The sequence below is a fragment of the Solanum stenotomum genome, chromosome 4, assembly GCF_019186545.1.
Source record: "Solanum stenotomum isolate F172 chromosome 4, ASM1918654v1, whole genome shotgun sequence".
Lineage (NCBI taxonomy): Eukaryota > Viridiplantae > Streptophyta > Magnoliopsida > Solanales > Solanaceae > Solanum > Solanum stenotomum.
This window is the reverse complement of record NC_064285.1, coordinates 36,278,650-36,305,441: the sequence shown is the minus strand read 5'-3', so window position 1 is coordinate 36,305,441 and position 26,792 is coordinate 36,278,650. Positions and strand designations below refer to the sequence as shown.

The 26,792-nt window shown below is 37.9% G+C and overlaps 2 protein-coding genes across 6 annotated transcripts in view; both read left to right on the top strand.

Annotated features, from left to right (window-relative positions):
* LOC125862467 (uncharacterized) overlaps positions 1-26,792 on the top strand; it is a 1,053,062-nt gene that overhangs the window by 302,781 nt on the left and 723,489 nt on the right. The window lies entirely within an intron of this gene.
* LOC125862459 (uncharacterized) overlaps positions 1-26,792 on the top strand; it is a 39,359-nt gene that overhangs the window by 11,528 nt on the left and 1,039 nt on the right. For 2 of the 4 annotated variants that reach the window (XM_049542527.1, XM_049542528.1), the window contains exons 7-20: positions 3,209-3,297; positions 3,415-3,554; positions 3,663-3,825; positions 3,927-4,062; positions 4,159-4,255; positions 4,890-5,019; positions 8,935-8,994; positions 9,138-9,256; positions 9,408-9,532; positions 18,845-19,069; positions 19,662-19,822; positions 20,384-20,547; positions 21,798-21,880; positions 21,960-22,045. In XM_049542527.1, the coding sequence (XP_049398484.1) occupies positions 3,209-3,297; positions 3,415-3,554; positions 3,663-3,825; positions 3,927-4,062; positions 4,159-4,255; positions 4,890-5,019; positions 8,935-8,994; positions 9,138-9,256; positions 9,408-9,532; positions 18,845-19,069; positions 19,662-19,822; positions 20,384-20,547; positions 21,798-21,880; positions 21,960-22,045 (1,778 nt within the window). Of the gene's footprint in view, positions 1-3,208; positions 3,298-3,414; positions 3,555-3,662; positions 3,826-3,926; positions 4,063-4,158; positions 4,256-4,889; positions 5,020-8,934; positions 8,995-9,137; positions 9,257-9,407; positions 9,533-18,844; positions 19,070-19,661; positions 19,823-20,383; positions 20,561-21,797; positions 21,881-21,959; positions 22,046-26,792 lie in introns of those variants that run through there. The other 2 variants (XM_049542529.1, XR_007446045.1) reach the window with 2 other exon arrangements.

The window sequence follows — 26,792 nt, the reverse complement described above, 5'->3', positions numbered from 1 at the left end:
TCTCAATAAGGTGCCGATTTTTTCTTTTAGCTACACCGTTTTGTTGAGGGGTGTATGGACAAGTAGTCTGGTGAATAATGCCTTGGTGAGTCATAAACTCCTGAAATTGGGAGGATAAGTATTCTAAGGCATTATCACTACGAAAAGTACGAATAGAAACACCAAACTAATTTTGTATTTCAGCAAAGAATCTTTTGAAAATAGAAAGTAACTCAAAACGATCTTTCATTAAGAAACCTAAGTACATCTTGAATAATCATCAATGAAACTAACAAACTAACAAAATAACGAAATCCTAAGGTGGAACTGACTCTACTAGGACCCCAAATATCAGAATGAACTAATGAAAAAATAGACTTTGAACGACCCTCAGTACTACGAGAAAACGTAGCACGAGTGTGTTTTCCAAGTTGACACGACTCACAATCTAATGTGGATAAACTAGACAAACTAGGCACCATCTTTTGCAGTTTGGATAGACTCGGATGTCCCAAGCGTTTGTGAATTAGATCTGGGGAATCTGTAACGGAGCATGCTATTAAGGAATTTGAAGAGGTAAGATAGTAAAGGCCTTGTGATTCATGTCCTGTTCCAATCATCTGTCCCGTACTGCGGTCCTGCATGAGAAAAAAATCATCGAAAAAAGTTATGCTACAATGTAGGGCTTTCGTCAAACGACTAACAAATGCTAGATTAAAAGGAGAACCAGGGACAAAGAACAAAGTCTAGGGTGACAGAAGATAGGGGTTTGGATTTTCCAACCCCTTTTGGTTTTGTTTGGATCCCATTGGCTAAAGTAATAGCTGGACGAGATTGTGAATAAACAATATCGGATAAAAGTGATTTATTACCAGAGATATGATCAGAAGCCCTAGAGTCCATGACCCATGTTCCAAGAGTACTAGATTGTGACACACAAGCAACAGAATTACCCGCAACAAACACATCAGGTTGTGCAACCGAAACTACTTGTGGAGACGTTTGCTTCTTTGCACGATACTGAAGGAACTCATCATATTCTGTCTGAGCAATATGAGCATTATTGGATGGTTGATTAGGTTGAGCACCATATGCTACTGGTGGAGATGTCTGTTTACTTGTGCGATTTCGAAAGAACTCATTATATTCTTTTAGAACAATAGGATCATAACTGGGTGGTGGACCATGCAAAATATAACATATGTCACGAGTGTGTCCAGGCGTATGACAATTACACATGGATCGAGGTTTCCCAAAACGCTCTCCCCCTCACCGATTCTCCATAGACCGATATGTACGCTTTTCAAAGGTTTGAGATGCGAGAATAGAGCAGTCAACAGTGGGTGATGAAACTACTTTGTGACTGGGAGGTGCCGCAAGACGAAATAGATGAGAGAATAATTCATCGATTGTAGGAACTGTAGGGCTAGCTAAAATCTGATCACGCACAGAATCATGATCAGAAGGAAGTCCAGCAAGAGTAAGAACTAGAAACAATGTTTGTCTGTGTTCTTGTTGTTTTTCCACATTCGTAGTAACTAGCATCAACGTGTCGAATTCCTCCATGACTGCCTGTACCTGTCCGAAGTAAGTAGACATATCGGATTCTTGTTTTTTTAAGTTGGTCAATCGAGATATCATATCATAGAATTGAGATATGTCATTAGTGTATAAAGCACGAGCTTTTTCCCAAACTGTATAACACGTCTGGAATGGGCGAAATAAGGGCATCAATTTGGAATCAATAGAACGCCATAGGAGACTACATAATTGAGCATCTACTTTCTCCCATTGTGCTTTGGCTTTTGCATTTTCCTCACTAGTCTTTGCCTTTACATCTACCATATAAGTCTTGTTCGTTAAGTGATCTTGGACACCTTGACCCTTGCAGCACAGCTCAACCGAGGAAGCCCAAGATAAATAGTTTGAACTTCCCAATAAAAGTTATGAAGTGATTATAGGGCTAGAACTTCCAATCCCCATATTTAGAACCAAAAACATCACACCCAAAAGACATTATTCTAAATTTGTCTTGGAAACAACAAAAAAAAAACTTGATTATTGAGATCTGATCGTCGGAAAATTCAAATCTCGAAGAAAAAGTCGCTGGAAATAGCTGGAACCCTAATTTTGGCAATCGGATCTGGCCAAAAACAGTATGGGCCTGGTCGGAATGGCTGGACGATCCCAGCTGTCAAAAAATTTCTCAAAAAATATGATCAGAAAAGCCCTCACGCGCCGGCGCGTAAGCCAGATCTCGCCGGAAACTACCACCTCCGATCGGCGTGTGAGAGCGCGTGGGGTGATGTTTTCTGGTGGTTCTGGCTGGGGTTTGGTCGCGGGAGCTTTCCAAGCCTCGTGGTGGTGTTGGTTTTCGCACAACACCCACAGAAAGTAAAAAGAATAACAAAATCAGACCCAACAGTCACCGGAAAGTGACATAGACATACAGTGACTTGTTTGTTCTCATCAATGCTCTGATACCATGTTGAGAAATATATGAGAAAAGTATTATTGAATTGTGTATCTAAATTGTTACATTGAGACCCTATTTATAGACACTACATTGGAATCCTTTTCCAACTAGGATTCCTATTCCTATTCCTATTCTAAGTAGGGAATACTTATTTCTATTCTAACAAGGATCATGTTACCTGCCTGCCTTTTTTGGTGTATCTGGTCTAAAAGAAACATAAGACGTTTTGATGGAATTTAAACTCAAATATGCTCTCTTAAGGCTAGTTATCTAGTTAACCTATATAGCTGGGCTAACCTTTCACCTCTAAATAATTTACATCTCTTTTTGAAATCTGCCAGCTTCTTAGCTTTATAAGTTTTTTTGTTTTTCTTGAGCTGACAGGTCCTCTCTTTTAGGAATTTGTCAGCTCCTTAGCTTTATAATTTTATTTTTTTTTGTATCTGTTAAGCTGACAGATTCTTCTCTTTTGTAATCTCTGCATCCTCTGAATGATTTTAATGATATCTCACTTCATCAAAAATAATGTTCAAGTTATGACGTTCTACTAATTGGTGCACCATCCATGAGACTGCACATTCTGAATGACTTGTTTCCCTGACCAAATTATCTACTCTATGAGGAGAGTTAAGCATTCAATTCTTAAATCTTTCCATCTCTATACCATTGATATTGTTAAAATTTTCATCTTTCCATTTCTATGCCATTGATATTGTTAAAATTTTCACCCGCTGTGCATTGTTGAATTTACAGATTTGGTTTGCCAATCTGGACCTGGGTCCTGGCCTTCATATGTTTATGCTCAATCAGCACTCTATCCTATGGCAAATAGTGCAGCTCAGGTTTACAGGATATTGTCTACTACTTAGATCAGTTTCTTGATATCTATCTATCAGTTCCTTGCAGCGATGCGTCATTGATATGGTGTTGAAAGTTTCTCTTTTCCAATGTTCTTGTAGGATCTCTTTGGTATAATTCCTGGTGATACAGACTACAGAATGTTTGCCCAAGATTTTGGCGATATTCCTGGCCTGGATATCATCTTCCTCCTTGGGGGTTATTTTTATCATACCGCATCTGATACTGTTGAAAGACTATTGTATGCATCACAATTGCTGTTTTGGTATAGTTCACCAAATTGAATTTTTATGACCATTACGTCTACTTGGATACTTGCTCTGATACATGAGAATTTTTTCCGACCTAGACCTGGAAGCATCCAAGCACGTGGAGACAATTTATTAAGAATAATCAAAGCCTTCACCAACTCATCTAACCTGCAAAATGCACATCAAAGGAGATTAAGATCTGCTGTCAATAGATCTGACAATGAACGTGCAGTTTTCTTTGATTACTTGTCATGTTTCTTGGTAAGCCAACACTTCTCAAGATGAAGATCTTCTTTATACATGAAGTGGAATTATATTGTATATTAACTATAGAGTACCTATTGTTCTCCTTCTCATTGTAGGTATACTATTCACGAAAGCAAGCTATGTTTCTTCATAGTTTACCTGTTGTCATCTTTTTTCTTGTGCCACTTCTCCTACGCTTTCCAACTTGGGGACTGACCTGTTGTTTTGCAACCTTTTATGATTTTCTTAAAGGTAGGTAACCTACATACTTTAATTCTCTCTTTGGTTGGAAGAGTGCTCTTAAAAGACTTGTTTCTCTGTTCTGCTTCATTATTGGCTCTTATGCAGGAATGTTATGTCATGCTTTTGCAATTTTGCTAGCAATTGTTTTTCCAGTTGCCTTTGCTGTCATAAGACTGCTGTTTTCTGGTCAGTCAATGAGCTGGTATGCTTTTGTTTATTCTCGAGATTGCATTCTCTGGGTTTATTTTGGAGAACTATTATTTTTTAATTATGTTTAAGTGTCTGGTAAAAGTTTCTGCTGTGGTTTCAAGTCGTGGAACAGCCTCTCGCAAAAATGCCCGGTAAGGCTGCATGCAATAGATTTAATGTGATCCAGTTTTTCCTGGGCCCACACATAGCGAGAGTTTAGTGCACCAAACTGTCCTTTTTATGTTTGACTGTCGGTCTTCTACTCTATGACAAAAATATTGTGATACTTAACAAAATTTGTATCCTGATAATATTGTATTAATGAAAATTTGGTGCTACTAATAGTCCTCTTATGCCCATTTCACTCCTTTAGATCTTCGTATTGAATTGTGAATATCTTAGTTAAGAAATATATAAGTGGAGACTTGTTTGAGTAACATAAAGATAAATGTCGCATAAGTGGAATGCCTCAAGTTGCTTCTAGCTGCTTGTCGTAAAATTCTCAGATGTCAAATTACTAGTTTTTTTGCTTTATAAAGGACATATGTGTGTCACATCCTCATCAAGCTGCTTGCACTTTGACACCAATAAGCAGAAGTTTTGACTTGACTTTGAGAAAACTTTTGGTAAATTGTTTTCATGAATAGGTTTTCTACACCATATTTAGCATTCATGATGTTTGTACCTAGTTCACTTGCTGGGATGTTGATTCCAAGAATGCTCTGGAAAAGCTTCCCTCTGACTCAAGATGTTTCTATCCTGAAGTTGTCAAAAGAGGTACAACTTCAAATATTGTTAATATTGTTTTGGAAAAGATGTCTGCTTTCATGTCTGTTTTCTTGTTCCATCTCTTCCTTTCTTATATCTTATGAATATGTACGAGGTCAAAGATCTATCGTTTTCTTTATTAACGCATTACACCGCAGACCAATTTCTATATATTTTATTTGTTATTCCACTGCACTTTTTGAGAGCCATTAGAGAGTATTTAGATTGCAAATTAGTAATACGAAGAAAGGTAGAAGAAAGAAAACTGATATCATCTGCTTGTTTTAAGACTTCTTAGATACATTGTCATGTGAATTTTGATTGGGGTTTAAACGACTAGCTGTTTTTAATCATTAGCTATTCAATCTACTTTGTGTCACGACCCAAAATTCGACGATTTGTGATCAGCACCAACAAACCCTCTTGTTGAGCTAACCAACTTTAGTCTCAACTCATTCATTTCGTGATTAATGAAACAAACTCTATCGGATAATTAATTCAATTAAAATGCTAAAATAAATAATGCAAGGCTCATTCGAATGTAACCTCGAGCTAGAAATAGGTCTAGGTCCACAAAGTCCGAGCTACCACAAACATAGAGGGGTTGGCTCACCACTGATAACTGCAACGTGTGAACTCAACCACAAGGTTCGCTAGAGCTCAAATTATTATCTAGAATAAATGTAGTAAAAGAAAAGGAAGAGGCGTGAGTATGGGGAGTACTGAGTAGGTATCCTTGGCTGTCCCCAATAAGGTTGCAGTGAGAGTCGCGATATGAAAATTACTTTTTTAAATAAACCTCTACATATATCATAATTGTCAGAAATAAAGGAGAAGAATATTATTTAAATTGTGTGTCTATATTATTATGTTGAGACAATATTTATAGACACTACATTAAACTCCTTTTCCAAATAGGATTCCTGTTCCTATTCCAATTCCTGTTCCTATTCCAATTCTTGTTCCTATTCTAAATAGGATTGTAATACTTATTCCTGTTCTAACACTCCCGCTCAAGCTGGTGCATACAAATCATATGTACTTAGCTTGTTACAGATGTAATTAATACGAGGACCGGTGAGGGACTTGGTGAAGATATCTGCAAGCTGATCATTTGACTTCACAAATTTCGTAACAATATCGCCTGAGAGTATCTTTTGGCAAAGTGACAGTCAATCTCAATGTGCTTAGTCCTTTCATGAAACACAAGATTTGATGCGATATGAAGGGCCACTGGATTATCACACACAAGTTCCATCTAACCAATTTCCCCAAATTTTAGCCCTCTCAACAACTGTTTGATCCAAACTAGCTCACAAGTTGCTACAACCATTGCTCGATATTCTAATTTTGCACTAGATCAAGCAATCACACTCTGTTTCTTAGTCTTCCACGACACCAAATTACCTCCTACTAAAACACAATATCGGGAGTTTAACGTCCATCAGAGGGTGATCCTGCCCAATCGGCGTCTGAATATCCAGTGATATGCTCATGGCCTTGATCCTTGAAGAGTAGTCATTTACCAGGAGTTGACTTTATATATCACAGAATATGAACAACTGCAGCCCAATGACTATCATAAGAGGAAGTCATAAACTGACTTACAACACTCACAGAAAAAAGTGATGTCAGGTTTAGTCATTGTGAGATAAAACTTTCCAACCAGGCACCAGCCATCTATACCTTTTAGGATTACTGAGTGGCTCCCCCTGTCCTGGAAGGAGTTTATCATTCGGATCCATAAGAGTGTCAATGGGTTTAGATCCCTTCATTCCTGTCTCCTCAAGAATGTCTAAGGCATACTTGCGTTGAGAAATAACAATACTTGGTCTAGACTAAGCAACCTCAACACCTAGAAAATACTTTAGTCTGGAAATGCTTAAGAGATGTTGCTTCAATCTTCTTCAAGATCTTATGTAAGAAACCTTCAAAGAACATGGTCACCCTCTAAGAACTCCAAGTCACAACTCCTTTTTGTGGCGTAGAACTTTTGCCTACTTTGAGTTGTCCGAACTCCGACGTTGTTCTTGTATAAGTTTGACCTTATCCAAGTTTGGTTGAATCAAATTTGGACCTAATATCTTTCTTTCATCCAGTTGAAACTGCCCAACTTGAGAGCCCATACAAAATTCACCAAATGGGAAATTATCATAAAAAGGGACGCTTGCATAGAGGGTTCTTGGAGTTCCATAACGAATCAAGAATGTTCGAGAGACTTCCTATGTCTTGAAGCTTTAGGGAGAGTGAATGAGAGAATAATCGTACTAATATGATTATATTACGTTATGAGGGACTAAAATTTGTACAAACAAAGGACCATAGTACTGTTATTTTAAAACATAGGAGAATAATTTCACGTCGGGAAAGGGGGTCCGAATTGCACCCCCAAAGCGCCTCGGGGGGGGGGGGGTCTGTGCGTGCCCTCCATCACGTGGGTCTTCTTATTTTTGTGCTTGCTAAAGTTCGGTAATTATCGTGGCGCGGACCTCAATGCAGGGACTCTAAAACGTGTCACGGGCCACTTATTAAGTCAAAACTCCCATCTTAGTACTAAAAGAAGGTATAATATCTTTAATAGGTGGTGGATCGTGCTCAAAACTCAAATTTTGAACCCTAGGAGTGACTTCTTGATTTCACTGTAAATATGAGGATGATTTGATGTTACTATATTGTAGAAATTCAGATATGTTTTAAAATCATGGTGAATACTTACCAAGACTTAATAGGGTAGAAGAGAGCTCCTGGAGGTTGGTGGAGTCGACCAAAAGGTTAAAAGTGAAAACAGAAACCCCAAAATAATGTTTTAAAACTTTAGTTACAGCTATGTGGCTAACCTATGTGGCCCACCTAGCCTCCCACATGACCCACGTAGATCTGGGAATATTGCTGGCTTTGGAATCGTCCAGGCAGGCTACATGACCCACACAGGTTAGCCCAGCAGCGTAGCTGCTCTGCTACCTTTTTGTAAAACGATCATAACTACTTATTTAGAAGTCGGATTGATGAGAGGTTGGATGCATTGGAAACTCGACTCGAAGTAATTTAATTTGATAGGTTATTGGCCATGTAACTCTTCATATTCTAGGAGATATGATCGATTGAAGCTCACCCTCGTATGATCTTATACGAAAACTTAATCGATAGAGAAACTTTCAAGTCAACTTTGTGCTAAAAGTCCGTTGTGAAAATTCAAATACACTTCCCACACTTATGATTGGACCTTTACCTCTAAGCGCAATCACATTCATTGAGTTCAGGTCTAATTTCATACGTCAAATGTTCCAAATCATAGTCCAAAGGTTCGAGGTGTTACATATACATGCACTTCTGACATAGTGAATTACAAGTTCTTCCATTCGATTACACACTGCCATGGTGGTTTTCTTGGCCACAAAAGCCGTCGCAGCCACCAGCAGTTTTTCCATGGTTTTCATGTTCCAAAACACATCCTGACCCTGGAACTTCACTCAAATCATACCAAAGAAGTCATAAAACATAATATGAACTTGTTAACATGCTTGAAACATATTTGGAATGCATATACTCAAAATAAGGAGTTGGGTTGTTACATTTTGTGATGAGTATTAGGAATGGGAATGAGGGAGAGGGGAGAAATGGGGAGTATAAGTTGGGTAACACCTCTTGATCTTGTCAGTTTATGCTGGAAAATGACTTTTTTGCCAGTGCCCATTGGGAGGGGGTGGGAAAATTTGAACTATCAAGTGCTGCTTTCATCTTTGAATCTGTTCCATATAATTATATAAACTATGCATTGAGTGATTCAGTTATGCTTCTCCCTGAATTATATTTAGATTTTATTGCCAAAATGGTATGTGGAGTGTAAAAAAATATATTCTTTTATTGCGAAGATCATTCCAGTGTTTGAAGTTCTTTTTCCTTTTTCTCTTTGACATTATACAGGAACTAGTTACTGAAGCTAGATTTTGGGGAGCATTTGGGTTGTATTCGATTTTAACATTGGTGCGTGATTTGTTTTCTATAAGTTAATCTGCATTTTGTGTTCTTCTTTTGCGGTAGATTGACTTTGTCACCTCAGTTTGGCCAAGCATGTGTTTTCCTATTTGATCAAAAAATAAGATGGCTAAATGGCTTCCTTCAAGCAGGCTTACCTTGCTGCTGGGCTGAGTGGAGGTTTCTTGACATTTGTAATGTCAGCATTCATGCTTCTTGCTTGGATTTCCTTTCGCCTGTCTATGAAGTCCTTTGTTGTCGGATCATTTAGGTATATCTGTTTCACTGCTAACTACTTTTTGTTTGTATAACTCCAGAAGACTGTATGTTCTACTGTTGATAGTTTATGCTTCTGACGTTCAAACCTGTTGCTCATTAGTTAATTTTAACGTACTCTGCTGATCAAAAGTTGTTTTTGTCAGGTCAACTGCATGTTATGTGATCCCTCTCATTCCTTGTGTTATGTACACGGTGTATTTTGGCGGATTTCTTGTTGCTTTTGTGATTGAAAAAATGGGCATGACAGGCTCACTTCCCCCACCTTTTGGTTAGTATTTCTGGCCTGGTTTTTAGAGTAGATATTGACTGAGTACACTTGTCAAACATTTGATCCCTTTCATTTCTTGCCTTAGTGTATGTGGTGTATTTTGGTGGATTTCTTGTTGCTTTTGTGATTGAAAAAATGGGCATGACAAGCTCACTCCCCCTTCTTTGTGTTCGTGCTTTTGACCTTGTTTCTAGAGTAGATATTGTTGAAGCATACATGCCAAACATTTGATGATTAATTGATAAATCTGTACTCATTTCTAGAAGATTGCCATTGCCATTGAGGTTATATGTAATGACTTCAGCATGCTAGCCTTACGTTCCACGTAGATACGTTGGCACACAGGTTAATCTATATAATAGTGGCATTGATTAACAAATTTGCAACTAATTAGACAATGAAATGAAAGGTTGAGTTACCGAACCTGAGTCAAAATCTTGCAGTCAAATTGGTATTTTAGATCAAGTTACAACAATTGCAGTTGAAATTCTTTAATATAAATAGTGCAGATTGTTTATTCATCCATGCTGAAATGCTTCATTTATGCACTGAATCTCGATTAATCTAGCTTCTTTTCATGTCCTGCTATCAAGCTTTAAAAATTCATCTCTTAGTAGTGACCAAATTATAGAGCATGTGATAAAAATTCTTTTTATTTTGGAATATGTAGTCTTAGTCTCTTGGTTAATTTTGCCTTATTGAAATTTGTTGATTGCCATATTCCAGAATTATTTCCCTCTGGTACCAGTAGGGCTGGGCACATTTTGGTTTGAACTGAAAAAACCAACCGAACCAATCTTTTATTTTAAAAATAAATTGGCTTTGTTTTTTCTGTTTGTTCTGTCAGTTTCAGTTTTAATTTTAAAAATTCAGTTATTTGGTTTGGTTTTTGGTTATTGAATATTTTATTCAGTTAACCGAAAAACCGAATTTCTAGCACTGAAGCTGAAGCGTTGGTCGTCCTGGCGGTGATCTGCGTCTCTGACTCCATTAGAGAAACAAATGGTTTGCATAGAAGTGGCACAACACTCTTGCCAATTGAGATTAGTGAGGTGTTTGATTGCTTCATTGAGAGAAATGAACACTTCTGATGATATCTCCTCTTGCAATGTGGAGGGTTGCAGGTCCATCAACTCCAGCGTGTTCACCGCGTCAACCAGATACTTCTGTAAATTTGGCACATCTGAAGAAGTAAGAATTCTAGTGGTGGGCATTCCTATACACGTGTGGTCCCAGAAAGTCTTCCAAGAAATTGGAGAAGTTTGCGGAGGAAGAAGCAGAGCTCAAAAACCACATGAAGTGGGTGAGAATACTGGTGGCCAACGATAGTAGGAGAATTCTGAGAGAGGTATCATAGGACGGAGCGGAATTACCTTTCACTTTAGGGTGGAGTGCAAACTTAGATTCAAAATATCGCCAGAACTAGGTTGTGAAACTGTCGGAGAAGTCGCAAGGATGAAAGCCAGTAGAAAGCATTACCCAGGGGATAATTAGAGGTTCAATCTGCAGTTCAGTACTAGAATCCCATCAATTTAGGAGTTCTAGTCAGAGACAACACGTGGGTGACAAACCTATGACAGCTGGAGGTGAAAATGTAAATGAAACATGTGACTTGCACATGACTCACTTAAATGTGAGACTGGATTTGGGCTTCTTGGTCAAGCCCAAGAGAACTGAGCCCCAAAAAATTAATTAAAAGCCCAGATAGAGCTGGACAAGTGATTTTCTACGAAATTCAAGGAGATAGCAGTCCAGAAGTTCTCAGAGACGACAACTTCATTGATGCCATGGCTCTTCAGGTATCTTGGCATGCAACAATAGTTACAAAGAAAAGGAACACCTACGTGGCAATGACGATGATGGCAACCAATGTTGTCAAAGGCGCGCTTAAGCCCTGATGCGAGGCTCAAAACGTGTTGAGCACTTCGCCTTGCTTTATGTGCACTTCAGTGTCATCATCAAGGTTCTAAGGCTAATATTTCTAAAGAACTGACACTAAACAATTGATATCTCATTTTATCATAATTTTTTTAAATTTCTTTGGTCATATATTTGTCATTCATGTATATAATAATTAGTCTTGGACTAAACAAATATATTTGTTTCTTCTCCCTTTGTGCCTTTTTTCATTAAAGCCCACACTTTATTTGCGCTTTGCGCTTAAAGACCTCACAACACCTTAAAGCTTTGTTGCACTTTTCGCCTTTGATAATACTAATGGCAACAGAGGACCCAAACGGGGGAAATCTTTTGGCAGTAAGAGAGTAAGATGATCTCTCAGAAGCAGAATTGGCGATAGAAGCAGCAGAGCAGTGAAAGAGAAGAAAGTGAGCTTATGTTTTAATAAGGAACTTGTTAATTGGGAGGTTGAAGCAAAGGCAGTTGTGATCCACCAACAACAAGCAAGCCAAGTGAAAGAGCAAGAAACCTCCACTTGGGTAAAACTAAATTTGATTAAGTTGGGTAAAATTTTTGGGGTATGTAACTTATATTATATGGAGAATGACTTGTTTCTTTCTATTCATCTAGACAAGATACTTATACAAATACATATGCTTCTATGAAAGGAAACTAATCAAAGTAAATCAACTAAGAATCTGCTCCTATAATTAAGTTAGGTATATTTATTGAAGATATAATATTTACACCTATTATATTCTATAACATGGTACTCTCTAGTTAAGGGGGAAACAATGCAGCTACCTAAGCTCTCAGGTGGTCTTGGAGTTAGGAATCTTCGAATCCTCAATGAATGCCTCTTGATGAAATGGCTATGGAGATATGTGGAAGAAGAACAAGCTCTTTGGAGAGAAGTTATACATCACAAGTATGGCCGGGACTCGCAATGGTGTACCAATGAGGTTTCTATGCCATATGGAGTTTCAACATGGAAAACAATAAGATCTTTCTGGACCAAACTAACAAGAAACATCAAACTCAGAATAGGAAATGAAGCTAAAATCCTATTCTAGAAAGATGTTTGGGTAAGACAGGAGGCATTAATGTAATCTTTCCCTGACTTATTTTCTTTCTGTAGCAATCCAGATATCACGCTAGCTGAGAGTTGGGCAAATGGTTGGGATATATCTTTTAGGAGACGTTTGAATGATTGGGAAATAGTTAGGGTGGCACAATTGTTACATGCAATCAATGAGTTTTACGGTTTTGCTGCAAGGACAGACAGTCTTGCGGGTATACTCTGAGGATGGAAGGTTCACAATTAACAAGCTCTATAAGAAGGAATTGGGAACTCAATAAGGCCTCAGGTTGGCTGGATGGAAATATGTATGGACAAGCCAAGCACCAACCAAGATCAAATGTTTTGTATGGTTGGTAGCTAAGAGGGCTTGTTTGACTCAGGAGGTACTGTTGAGGAAAGGTGCACAACTAGTACCTAGGTGTTTTCTATGCAAATGAGACAAATGAGACCAACAACCATCTTTTTCTAGACTGTAGAGTCATAGATCAACTATGGTCTCTGTTTTTGAGGCTCACTGGTAACAGTTGGACGATGCCAGAGCATACTGCTGATCCGTTGAGTTATTGGATCAGGAGAGAAGGAAGTAAAAGCCAAAAGAAGTGGTGGAGAATTATTCCAGCTTGCATATTGTGGTTCAGTGACGGAGCCAGAATTTTGATCAAGGGGTGTCAAAATATAAAGAAGCAAAATTGCATAGAAACCAAAGAGTGTCAACATGTAATATAAAGTGCATTAAGATATGAAGGCTTCTTATTCCACAACAACGAAAGCACTTTTTCACTCTTTCATATACTAGGGGATTTCACTTGGAAAAGAAAATGTTGCATACTAACGGATTCGGGTTCATAACCATGGGTTCCAAAGTATTGGGCAAAGGATGTTGCGTTTTGACTTTGTCTCCCTGGATCCACCACAGGTTGGGTTTGAGAGTTGTGTGATGGGTGACTATCCAGCACGGTTCGAGTTAGGTGCACCTCTCGCCCAGTGGGAAGTAATGAGGCTAGTCTCCCCTCCTTTCCCCCTATCCATGTGTGGGCCACCCTTCTGAAAGGCGAAAAAGCGGGAGAACCCACTTAGACCCAATAGCGGGCAGGTACACTCTATCTATAACGAGGTTGGAGTAGTTGCGAATGAGCCATATATATATATATATATATATATATATATATATACACCAAAAAAATATTTCTATCTGGCTACACAGTTTGTGGCTCCGCCACTGTGGTGGTCAATACGGAAGGAAAGAAATGGTAGATGCTATGAGAACAAATCAAACTCCATATAGAAAGTTAAAGAGAATTATATTGCATATTTGTATTTTTGGTGTAAACATGAATGCATGGAGGAGGTAGAGCAACTAGTAGATATGCTAGGATCTTTGTAATTAGCCTTCCTAGTTCCTGTGTGTACTAATTTTTGGAGGTCACTAGAATATTCTTAATCCTGAGGAATACAACATTACTAATTTCAAAAAAATAAATAATTTTAGGGTAGATTTCCAAGGACATGAAGAGGAGACCACAAAACTACTCCTGCAGATTGATAGCTGCAGACATGCAAGGAGAATGGAGCAGGAGGTTGAAGGGAGAAAGTCAAATATCAAGGGGGCACAAGAATTGAAAACCCTTGTTTCATTTGATGTAAAATTCAAAAACTCTAGGAGTAGGAACAAGGGGAGGAACACAAGCTCTTCGAAATGATGAAGTTCAAATTGGTTTCATGGAATGTGAGGGGGATAAACAATAGAAAAAATAGAAGATTGACGAATAGTTTGATAAGGGGGTGGAGGGCAGATAAGATTTTTCTGCTAGAAACAAAAATAGAAGGGAATATTCTAGAGGTGGCACAACATATTTGGGGAGGGTGATGTATTAGGCATGCTTCTTTGGATGCAAGTGGAACAAGAGAGGGGGTTCTTTTTATGTGGGATGAGAGGGCGTGGAAGGGAGATATTTTGGAAACATGGATGTATACAATTTCTTGCAAATTGTATACATCCATGAAAGAGTTCTCAATTTTTTTTGAGAAAGTTAACATGAAAGAGTTCTCTGATTTCATTGAAGACATGAGGTTAATTGATCAACAATTGGCGGATGTTACTTACACCTGGTTCAAATGAGATCAAGAACTTCCTGGATTGATAGGATCCTGATTTCAGAAGAATGGATGCGAACTTATGTTATTTAAAACAAATACCCCTCGAAAGACTGAGTTCAGACCACATTCCATTAGCCTTGTTGGGTGGCTCATGGGAGAGAAACAAGAATTATTTCAAGTTTGAATATTGGTGGCCAGAAATTGCAGGATTTACTAGAGGTCAAGGATACTGGGAATCTTTCAACTTCACTGGAAGACCTGATCATGTTTAGGCTTCCAAACTCAAAGCTCTAAAATTTAAACCAAAAGGAATGGAGGAAAGGTGATACTGGTAATCTAGGCAACCAGAGGAAAGTGTTACTTGAGCAGATAGCAGTAATGGATGCAGAAAGGGAAGATAGAATTCTCACCGAGGAAGAGATACCAAAGAAGGCTGAATTCACGTTGGAGTATTAGGAGGTGGTCAAGAGGGAAGAAAGCCTTTGGAGATAGAAATCAAAGGCCTTGTGGCCAGAGGAAGGGGACAAAAAGACAATTTTTCCATAGGATGGCTAATGCACACAAAAGATATGACAACATAGATCAACTTATGGTACAAGGGGAAGTCCTGGAAGATTCACACAAAATCGAAGTGGAGATCCTTGAATATTACAAAAAACTAGACACTGAAACTGGTCAATGGAGCCCTACTTATCAACATGCTCAATCACCCGTCATAATAGAGGAGGAAAATGAGGCCTTACAAGGCATCTTTGAAGAGAGTGAAGTGCTGAGATGTTTGAAAATGTGTGCAACTGACAAGGCTCATGACCCTTATGGGCTTACCATGGGATTCTACATCAAGTGCCAGGAAATTGTGAAATAGGACATTATGAGAAACTTCCATGAACAAGGCAATAACATACCTTCAATATAATACTCCCTCCATTCCATTTTATGACACTCTTTCCTTTTTAGTCTGTCCTAAAAAGAATGTCACCTTACTATAACTAAGAACAATTTAACTTTAAAATTTCCATTTTACCCTTAATGAAATGATTTACAACCACAAAAAAATCTAAGGATTGATTTAGATCACGCGTTTCAGAAGTCTTCCTTTTTTTCTTAAACACCATGCCAAGTCAAATGGTGTCACATAAAATACGACAGAGGGAGTATTTCTTTTGTCTCCATTTTAGCTTTTACTTCCAATTAATATTTGTTGCTTCATGTTTCAAGCCAACTGGAGAGAAACTAAGAATTCAAGCAGTTGTGTTCAGGAAGATAGTAACAACTATCTATTAGGAGAGTTGAAGGAAGGCCTTGAGTGACTTTCTTTTTCTTTTTTGAGGGGAAGAACTAGAAAGCTTGAAAGAAGAAGTTGGGGTCTTGGGAAACACGACTTAGAAGGTCTTTCATTATTTAGAATATCTTTTGTTAGAGTGGGTAAAAGTCCCACATTGGTTGGGGAATGGACTGGTGGTCTCCTTATATCGACTTGAGCAATGCTCCCCTCATGAGCTAGCTTTTCGGGTTGAGTTATGCTCAGGTGCCATATCTTTACATGGTTTCAGAGCCAGGTCCATCCCCATTTGGGCTCCCGGTCCACGCTCCAGTCGAGCCTGGGCGTGAAGGGGGTGTTAGAGTGGGTAAAAGTCTCACATTTGTTGGGGAATGGACTGGTGGTCTCCTTATATGGACTTGGGCAATCCTCCTCTCATGAGCTAGCTTTTGGGGTTGAGTTAAGCCCAGGTGCCATATCTTTACATCTTTATAGCTTTATTTTATAATTTTGAAGTTTTTTCGCCGAATCCCAACACCCGTATCCATACATTGGATCAGTACCCCCAAATCTTAAAATTTAGATTTTGTTGAATCTGACGTAAATGGTAAAAGGTCAAACGATTAGTACATAGGTCCAGACTAAAAAAAAAAAGACCTCAGATTCGCATCTGCATCATATACCTGCATCCGAGTCCGAACAACTTAGCACATTGGGTAGTGTCTTCACATCTTGCTGCAATAAGAATGAACAAAAATAAATAATGTTTGACTAATGTGATAAAATACCATTTAGTGTTCCAAAGACTTTAGCCCTTTTATTTTTACCAAATAACTTGGGAACAAAATGCATAGAATAGAAATATTCCAACTACCCAAGAAAATAATGACAAATAATGAAGAAACTAGTAGATTATGATATGAAACAATGTAAAATAAAGTAATAAACCGAAGTATGTTCTTGACATTCTTGAGGAAATAAGGATGACAAATTATAGGCCTGTTAATACTCCCATTGATCTGAATGTCAAGCTTCATTAGTTTGAATCAGCCTATGAGGTGCATATGTAGTTGTAAGTATGGAAAGGCAATGTGGATGTTAAGCCTAAGTGTTCACACCCTTTTTGTTAGGGCTATGGCTCTTTTAACTTTCGAGGACAAACATTATTTGAAGTGGGAGAGAATGTAAATATCCCATTTCTCTAGGGCTATTTTCATCCTTTTGAAAAAAATAAAATAATAATAATGAGATAAGGGCTGAAGCCCGAAATTTAGGAATGAAAACACGAACAAAAGAATTACCCCCTCGTGTCTCATTTTACGTGTCATCCTTTCCTTTTTAGTCCATCCCAAAAAGAATGTCACCTTACTATAATTGGAAACAATTTTTCTTTAAAAATTTCTTTTTACCCTTAATGAAATGATACAACCACACAAGTATCTAAGGTTTGTTTAGACCATAAGTTTCAAAAGTCTTCCTTTTTTTCTTAAATACCGTGCCAAGTCAAATGGTGCCACTTAAAATGGGATGAATGGAGTAGTATTTAGGCTCATGTAGCCGCGCCTACATTATCAAAAGCTATTACAAATTAGAAGCAAGTGTATGTCTTCTTGTAAAACTACCAAAAAAGTGATTCAAAAGGGATGTGGGTAGGGGAGAACGGACGTTGATTCCTTGTCTACACAATTTGTGAGAAATACATGACACGAAAAAGAAATTGAAAAGAAAACTCAGCTCATCATTCCCTCAAAGCAAAACAAAATTACATAAGAATCTCTCTAACTATTTCTAATGATTCTACAATTATAAAACACTATATTCTTAACACTCTCCCTCAAGTAGGTGGATACAAATTGTACGTACCAAGCTTGCTACATATGTAATTGATCTGAGATTATCAAGAGACTTGCTAAACATATCTGCAAGTTGATCATTGGACTTGATGAACTTTGTGACAATCTTTGCATTGAGTATCTTCTCACTGAAAAAATCGATTTTTCTGTGTTTATTCCATTCCTAAAATACCGAATTTGATGCAATATAGAGTGATGCTTGATTATCACACATAAGTTCCATGTGACTGGTTTCTCCAAACTTCAATTCTTTGAGTAGTTGCTTGATCCATGTAAGTTCGCAAATTGCCACTGTCATGGTTTGATATTCTGCTTCCACCGTAGCCCTAGCAATCACATTTTGCTTCTTTACCTTTATGAAAACACCAAGGTACCTCCAACTAAAACACAATATCCAGAGGTAGAACATCTATCTGAAGATGACTTTGCCCAATCTGCATCCGTATAGCCAACAGTGTGCTAATGTCCTGTATTGTCAAAGAGAAAGAGAAAGCCTTTCCCTGGAGCAGATTTTTATAACTAAGAATACAGACTAATACATCCCAATATGTATCAAATTGAGAGTTCAGAAATTGACTTACAATGCTTATTGAAAAGAAATATTAAGTCGAGTCAATGGGAGATAATTCAATTTTACCAGCCAATCGTCTAGACATTCCGGGGTCACTTGTAGGCTCCCCTTGAGCTGGTATGCGTCTTGTGTCCTAGGTATGATGGATATCTCAAGCATCCTACTTTTAAAAGGTTCCAGTGAGGTCCCTGTGCGGACACCAATACAAGTGCACACGATCGCATATAAAAAAGGATTCACCCTTTGCGATCGTGGCCCTGAGACTACCTACCGCAATGCTCTGCATCAACAACAAGAAACAATAATGTAGTTTTCTTGTCCAAAACTCACCCGAACTCCTCTAGTCCCAACCCAACCTTACAAGTCCCAATACAGTATATGAACCTATGGGAAGTCTCAAACTATGGAACGGGATGCAAATACTTAAAATGTGGGGTTGTTATATTACATTTCCTTTATGTGAAGACCTTGTTATGTGATAAAATTGCTCTTGCATTGCAGCATTTATGTATTAACAATTTGATAAGTAGGTATCTTGTTTTCCTTGTAGGGTACTTCATTCCTGATGTTATAGTGGCAGCAATTATTGGACTGGTGACTAGTTGGTCTGTTGGACCTATTTTGCCTGTTGTGAGCCACTGGTTAGCCAGGTCATCTATACTGCATTTTTTGCTACACAGCAGCATTCTCGCTTTGGCTCTTTCATCACAATTCTTTCCGTACAGTACCGATGCACCTAAAAGAGTTATATTCCAGCATACCATCCGAAATGCAGGTAACAAAGAAGTATCAATTCATTTGCCTTGATATAACGGAAGAAAAATAAGGAAAAAGAAGGGAAGAGATTAAAAAAGTAAATTATTGCTTACAATTCAATTCAAGTGTATCTTTCAATTTTTGGTTGTTTCTTAGATGCTATGGATCCCCTTTTGACGTATAGCTCTCTCCTTTCTGGAGTTATTGAACTAAACGGGCAGAAGATGTCAAGATATGCCTTATCATATCATGTCGTACTTAATTTATATGACTTCATCTTTGGTTCAATGAAGGGGAAGCAGCTCATTGGTTTATGTCTCTCGGGTATAATAGTGATCATCTATCACAGTTGTCTGATTTGATTGGAACAGAATAAGATACAGTTTCTGCTTTTAGATTTTTTCATATTTCGGAGGGCTTAAAAAGCTGCTTGGAAGGTGTAACCCCCTCTTTTACTTCCTTTCCTCTATTAATTCCAACCAAACATAGTGCAAGGATAGAATCCAATAGTACAAGTATGCAACTTAGTTTTTGGAGTTTATCTGTGGCTTGCATGCCCTTCCAGATAAATTCTGTTGTTTCTTATTAATACGTTAATACTGACTTTACAGGTGCCAGTAAAATTATGGAAACTACCTATGATTTTGCCGTTGTTGACTCCAACACTCTGCCTTTCGTTTTCAAGCATGCCTCTGAAGTGGCCAACACACTGCACATTAATACAGAATTATCCTTTGATGCTGTCAAGCAGTCTCATCAAGAGGAGTGGATGGTAGTTACTTCGAAGCTTTCACCATGACTAGCCTATCATATTTTCATATGATATTTGTGTGCTTTTTTATATAGAAGGAACAGAACATATGCCTGTCGTCTTTTACAAAGATCTTGAAGTGGTTAGATGTGGTCCTATATATTTTACAGCTTGTATCCAGTCCTTGCTTCCCTTTAGTAGTAACATGCTTAGGCGGCATTATTTCTGTTGTACAGTTTTTGCAGCGCTTCCTTATTTCAGTATTTAAAAAAAGAGAGTTGGAGAAGGCAGAACTGCTCTCATCCTGAATCCTCTACCTGGTGGTTTTAAGATCTTGTTTACTCAAGACTCAAGAGCTATTATCATATGATGTGTCCTTTTTTATGGAAGAAGTTCTTGGATCTGATGGAGGAGTAAACTAGGTTACAACAGAGTATCGTGCAACTTTTCCTAAAGATTTGCTGTTGTATTGATAGTGGCACTATGATATATTAGTAATTTTTGTCTGACTGGAAATTCAAATAATAATTTTTGCTTCATGAGATTGTCATGGAATGTGACATAATCTTCTCCTTTTTGTAGGGGATCTTTCCAATATCTTCGCTGTTTTCAAGATGCATGAAGTTTCCTGCAAAAGGATCAGATGTCTCGGCTGAATACAATCATTTCCCACATCTAACGACTAATAAGCCACAAGAGAGTTTGAGTGGGGGTTCCCGTAGGATCTACTTGGAGTTCTCCCTCGGGTAATTTGGATAAGTACAATAACTGTCTTTACTTCATACGATATTTTCCAAAGTGAATCTTATAAATGAGTTCAGGAGTCCTCAGCCTGGGTTAAAAAGAATGTATTTTTTAATGTGTCAAATATGAAATATGGCCCAAGTAAAAGGGATCCACACTCATTTAATATGTTTAAATAAGTGGAGATCCATTTTCTTAGAGGTTACCAACTTTTTATGTGATGTCACTTTATGTTATCTCGTGGTGCCCTGAATGTTCTTCATGTTCTGGTGTAGATATAAATGATGTGCTGGAAGTATCAAAACTTTTTAGTTGTCAGATTTAAGAAAGATCCTCTGAAATATGCAGTTCATGGCATGATGATGTTTGCTACTTGTTGCTAGATATGGTTGTTGCCCATCATTTTGATAAATATTAAAGTTTAATAGAGTATTAACACTGTGGAGTCATAGAACTGAAATTTTACCTTATTTTGGACTCTGCAAATATTGTTGTACACACAAATTTTTCTATCTTTTTTGCATGGAATTGACACAAAAAATAGAGCAGAACTACGTAAAAGATGAATTTTTAAGTTAACCTTATTTGATCGTGGCATTTTCATAAGTTGATCTCAAAAATACCACTGTCAAAAATAAAAAGATTAAAAAAACTCTTGAGAATGAGTTCATGGGTCCATGGTCCTTAGTTATGAATTGAATATATTTATAATGTATCAAAGGCGAACATGGCTCTAACCTCTGAGGACCCAGACACTTATTTAACCTGTTTAAGTTAGTGAATACAGGTTACCATTATCTGTAATGACACTTATGTGATATTATGGTGCCCCGAATGATCAAATCATGTTCTGATGTAGATTATTTGCAAGCTGTATCAGATTTTAGTAATCTGATTACAGAAAATTCCCTCTGAAATGGGGAGTTCATGCCAAGACAATGCTGTTATTTATTGCTGGATATGATTCTCACCATTTTGTCTGCATTTGAAGGTTTAATAGATAGATAGCATTGTAGAACCACAAAAAATGATTTTAACTTGTTTTGATTCTGGAAATATTGTGAACAGACAATTTCAATCTTCACTGCTTGAAATTAATGCCAGAAATGGATCGGACTATAAACATGATGAAGTTCAAATTATTTTTTTGTAATTCAGATATGATAAGGTTTCCTATACTATTGAGTTATAGGTAACTTCTCTGTCCCTTTAAATCAAAGCTGCTTCATATTTCTCTCTTGTCTGCTTTCAGTTCCTTGAAGGAAGTGTGGGTTGCAGTCCTCAATATTACTGGTTCGCTATCCAGCTGGTCATTTGCAGATAACATTCTTCCAGGTAGTCTATGTTTTCATAGCTTTGAGTATGGGCCTTTTCCTACTGCAGCATTGTTAATATTCCCAGACTTGTTATACAGTTCCTGAGAAGACTGGTAATGGTCCGCCATCATATATATGTAGATTAAGTGGTGCAGGCGATAAAAACTGGACCTTTTGGTTGGAGGTATGACTTCAAGCCAGATACTCTATTTCAATCAATTGGATGAACTTTTGCAGAATATGTATGCTTGTCTGTTTAATCTGCCCGTGTAAACTAAATGTTAATGAAAAAAATTTAGTCGACTGTTGATGGCACTTTGGTGGGAAAGTTTTGATAACTTGCCCAGACCTAGACGAGCAATTGATCAGGACTTGCAAAGAATTCAACATTGCCTTAAAGCTATTTTAAAGAATTTAAAATAAACTCAAGGTTCATCATATTTCTATTGATAATTCCATGTGATAGGGGGTAGGCATCGAGAGTTTCTGATGCTAAATTGATGTTCTTTTGTCACTGGAATTATATAGGTTGACACTACTAGTGCTTTGTCCAAGCCAACAATAAATTCTGATACATACTCATCTATCACCCACCTATCAACTAAATGATTACTCTATCTTAGAATTTGATACAATATGGATATGGAAATGAAACCCTAAACTAAGAACCAGAACTAAAGGATAAAAGATAGACACAAGGATGAAATTAATTGACAATTAAAGCTCTTAATAACTCAAACCTACAAGCTCAACTCTCTCTACATGAGAGCCTCTGTTTCTCTTGTTCAAGTGATAAGCTTTTGTCCTCTTCTTCTCTTGTTTAACTCTTTTACTTGCTTTGTTTCGCCTACTCTTGTTTCTCTGTTGCTTTTGGTATGGCTTCGTCATCTCATTCGAATAATTGCAGTATACCAGTAGAGAAGATGTCGGACCTGAATTTTGATGATTCAGACGTTGAATTAGACTACCATGGTGATGAGGATGCTTTTGATCTCGGAGAGAAAATTGCTAATCCCCCATGGTGTGTGGTAGGCCGTGTTGTTACAGGCAAGTTTGTAAATCCTAATTCCTTGAGTGATGCAATGGGGAAGGCATGGAGACCAAGGGAAGGTTTGACGGTGAGAGAACTTGGAAACAATGCCTTTGTTTTCCAATTTTAAAAAAAATGTGAACATGATTGAATAACTGAAGATGGCCCGTGGAACTTCATGCAGAACCCTGTCCTACTACGCCCTCTTAATCCTGATCAGAACCCACAACAAGTAGAACTCACATCGTTTGATATATGGGTTCAAATCCATGACTTGGTGGGAGGTCTAAGATCTAAAAGAGTTCTTGGAGACATTGGTAATACAATTGGTAGTTTCAAATACAATGATACAAATAATCAGGATATGCATTGGAAAGACTACATAAGGATACGAGTGAGCATTAACATTCAAAAATCACTTAACCGATCAATTAAAATTAGGCAGCCAGGTGGTGGATGTGTGCAGATCTCATTCAAGTATGAAAGAGTGGGAACTTTTTGTTTCTTTTGTGGTTGCTTGGTCATATAGACAAGTTTTGCCGCAAACTAAATCATCATTTGGAAATTGATCAAGTATAGTTTCTTTATGGGCGAAATGTGATGAGTGCGACAAGGAACCATGACTGGCATGCGTTGGATTAGGTCGGAAAGTAGATCAGTGGGAGGCACGTGGCACGATAAGGAAAGAGAGGATTATCAGTCGGATTCTTCGGATGGATTGGGTATGAGAAAGGAAAACAAATCAGGGAATGAGGAAGAAAATAATGGGGATGTGAGGGAGGGAAAAGGAAAGTATATGCAAAAGAGGGGAGAAAATGGCGTGCATTGTGGGAATGAGAGTGTTGCTAATAATGGAAAGGATTACGAGAATCTTGGGATAATTATAAGGGATGGAGATGAATATGGAAAAGATATGGAGGCAGAGGAGCTTGATGAGGAGGGGTTGACGCTGTTAGAGAAAAGAAGGAAACGTGAGGCAACAAAGCAAATTAATTCCTTCTGATGGGTCAAAAAGCTTATTCATGGCGGGTTCTAGTCTTCAGGCCTGCCTAATCCAATGAGCTCTTTAATCTGGAATTGTCGTGGGTTTGGGAACCCATGTACGGTTTCCGAACTAAAAGACTTGGTCCAACAAAAGAAGCCCAATTTAAATTTCTTATAGGAGACTTTTTAACAACACTAAATTACAACAACTTTGTGATAATTTAGGCTTTGAAGGCTTGAGTGTTGTTGATCCAAAAGGACAGAGTGGTGGCTTAGCCCTTTTATGGAGAGAGAAGGGCACGTGCTCAGTAATCAATTCTCAAAAATATTTAATCTATGTGGAGGTGTGAATTGCAAGGATTCCTAACTTTCGATATACTGGTTTCCATGGTTGCCCCGAGACAAATCGTAGGAGGCAATCTTGGGAGATTCTAAAGTCTTTGAAGAATAAATCCCCACTATCATGGTGTATCGCAGGGGATTTCAATGATATTCTGAGCTATGGAGATAAGATGGGGAGAATTCAACAACCAGCTTGGAGACTTGATGGGTTTCGACAAGTGAATTTCTATGAATTACATGACTTGGGATACATTGGAAATAAATTTACTTGCGAAAGGGGAAGAGGTACAAATGGATCGGTTTCAGGATAGAGCCCTTGCAACGGCTTGTTGGCGCATACTATTCAATAGAGCTACAATGTATCATATGGAAACTGCTTGTAGTGACCATATGACTCTTTTTATCTCCTTAGGAATAAACATCATGCGATATTCACCAGTGAAGTTTTGCTTTGAAAATTCATGTCTTCGAGAAACTGATGTTAAGGAGGCAGTGGAAGAACATCTATTGAACATTGTGAGCGCTTTTTACAGACATGGGGTCGCAACATAAAGAAACAATCCAATTTAAGATGAAGCATTGCAAGACACAGATGAAGAGACTTAGAGGTAGTAGAGAGCTGAGTCACATTGCACTTTATAATAGTGACAAAGATGCTTATGAAATCTTGTTGAGGCAACAAGAAAATTATTGGAAATAGAGAGCAAAACAATTTTGGCTGCAGAGAGGTGATAGAAATACCCGTTATTTTCATCTAATGGCTACCTCATGATGGAAAAAGAATACAATTTCACAATCAAAAGATGAGTCTGGATGTTGGTTTGATTGGGGGATTGGATTGAGTGATCTTATTGTGAATTATTACACCAATTTGTTCAAGACATAACATGGTCCATTTAATGTCATTACTGACATTGTTGAGAAGAGAGTTTTTGAAGAAATTAACGAGGACTTGGAGCGTCCTTTTGCAGTTGAAAAGATCAAACTGGTTGTTTTTAGCATGCACCTGTATAAAGCTCCCAGACCGAATGGATTAAATCCATGCTTCTTTTCGACATTTTTGGAGTACTGTTGAAGATGATGTTTCTTAGGCCATTATGGAATGCTTGAATAATAATAATCCACCTGGGCCAGGAAGTAACAATACTAATATTGTGTTAATCCCAAAAAAGAAACAACCTGAATTTGTTTCAGATTTACGGCCTATCTCCCTTTGCAATGTTGTTGATAGAATCACTTGTAAAGTCCTTGCGAACAGAATGAAACGATTTATGAATCTAATAATCTCTGAGGCCCAAAGTGTTTTCATTCCAGGAAGATACATTACAGATAATGCAATGCATTATCTAAAGAGGAAAACACAAGTCAAAGTGGGTTATGCGGCAATTAAGACGGGTACGAGGAAAGCTTATGATCGCGTTGAATGGGGTTTTCTACAAGCAATGATGATAAAGATTGGATTTTGTTGGGAATGGGTGAATAAAGTTATGCATATGGTAACCGCAGTTACTTATCAATTTAGTCATGGTGGCAAGCAGTTAGGAAAATATTTCTCCAAGAAGAGGCTTGACGCAAGGTGATCCTATATCACTATATCTATTTTTGATAGCTGTGGAGGGTTTGTCAGTGTTGTTGAAGCGAATGTCTATTTAGGGCCGAAATCATGATGTTAAAATTTGTACTAAAGCACCATCTATTTCACACCTATTTTTTGCGGATGATGCTTTATATTTCTTTAAAGTGGAGTTCACGGTACACTAACTTAACCTTCAAGGTCAGATAGTGCTACAGTGAACATCAATCCACTATCTAGCTCAAAATTGCAAAGGAGGAGGCAAAAACTATTAAGTTATGTTTGGAGATACATCAGGCAGCCTCTCGCCTACAGGTAAATTTTCAAAGTTTTTATATTTTTTAGCCGTAATACTAATGAAAGTGTGAAGAAAGAGATTGCGGATATCTTCCATGTTAAGGAGGTGAATGCTCCTAGAAAGTATCTTGGCTTGCCGACAGTGGTGGGAAGAAGCAAAAAAAGTCTTTGCTTATATTCAGGATAGAGTAATCTCAAAGATAAAAAGTTAGAAGTGCACTAGTCTCTTACGAGCAAGACGAGAAGTATTGCTCAAAACAGTGATTGAATCAATTCCAACTTATGTGATGAATATGTTCTTGATTCGCAGTAATATATGAGAACCTGTTGAAAGAGCCATGAATGGAATTTTGTGGAAATTGGGAAAGAGGAAAAATCGAGGGATAAGGTGGATGTCTTGACATAAAGTTTGTGTCGGCAAGGAGGATGGGGGTTTGGGGTTTCAAAAGTAGTAAGAAACATTACCCAAATTTAGGACCAATCGTCCACCAAAACAAATTCAAAAAATTGCGGGATCTTCTCCGCCAACTTGCCAAAAATAGTTTTCCCCGATTTTCAGATCTTTTATATCAGCTAAACCATTGCAATTGTGAAACCGTCTTCACAATTGTGATGCCGCAACTGCGGACTTCCCATCGCGAAAGCGAAGACCCACTGGATGGACCCTTTTGCAATTGCTACCTTGGCCCTCGCAAATGCATACAA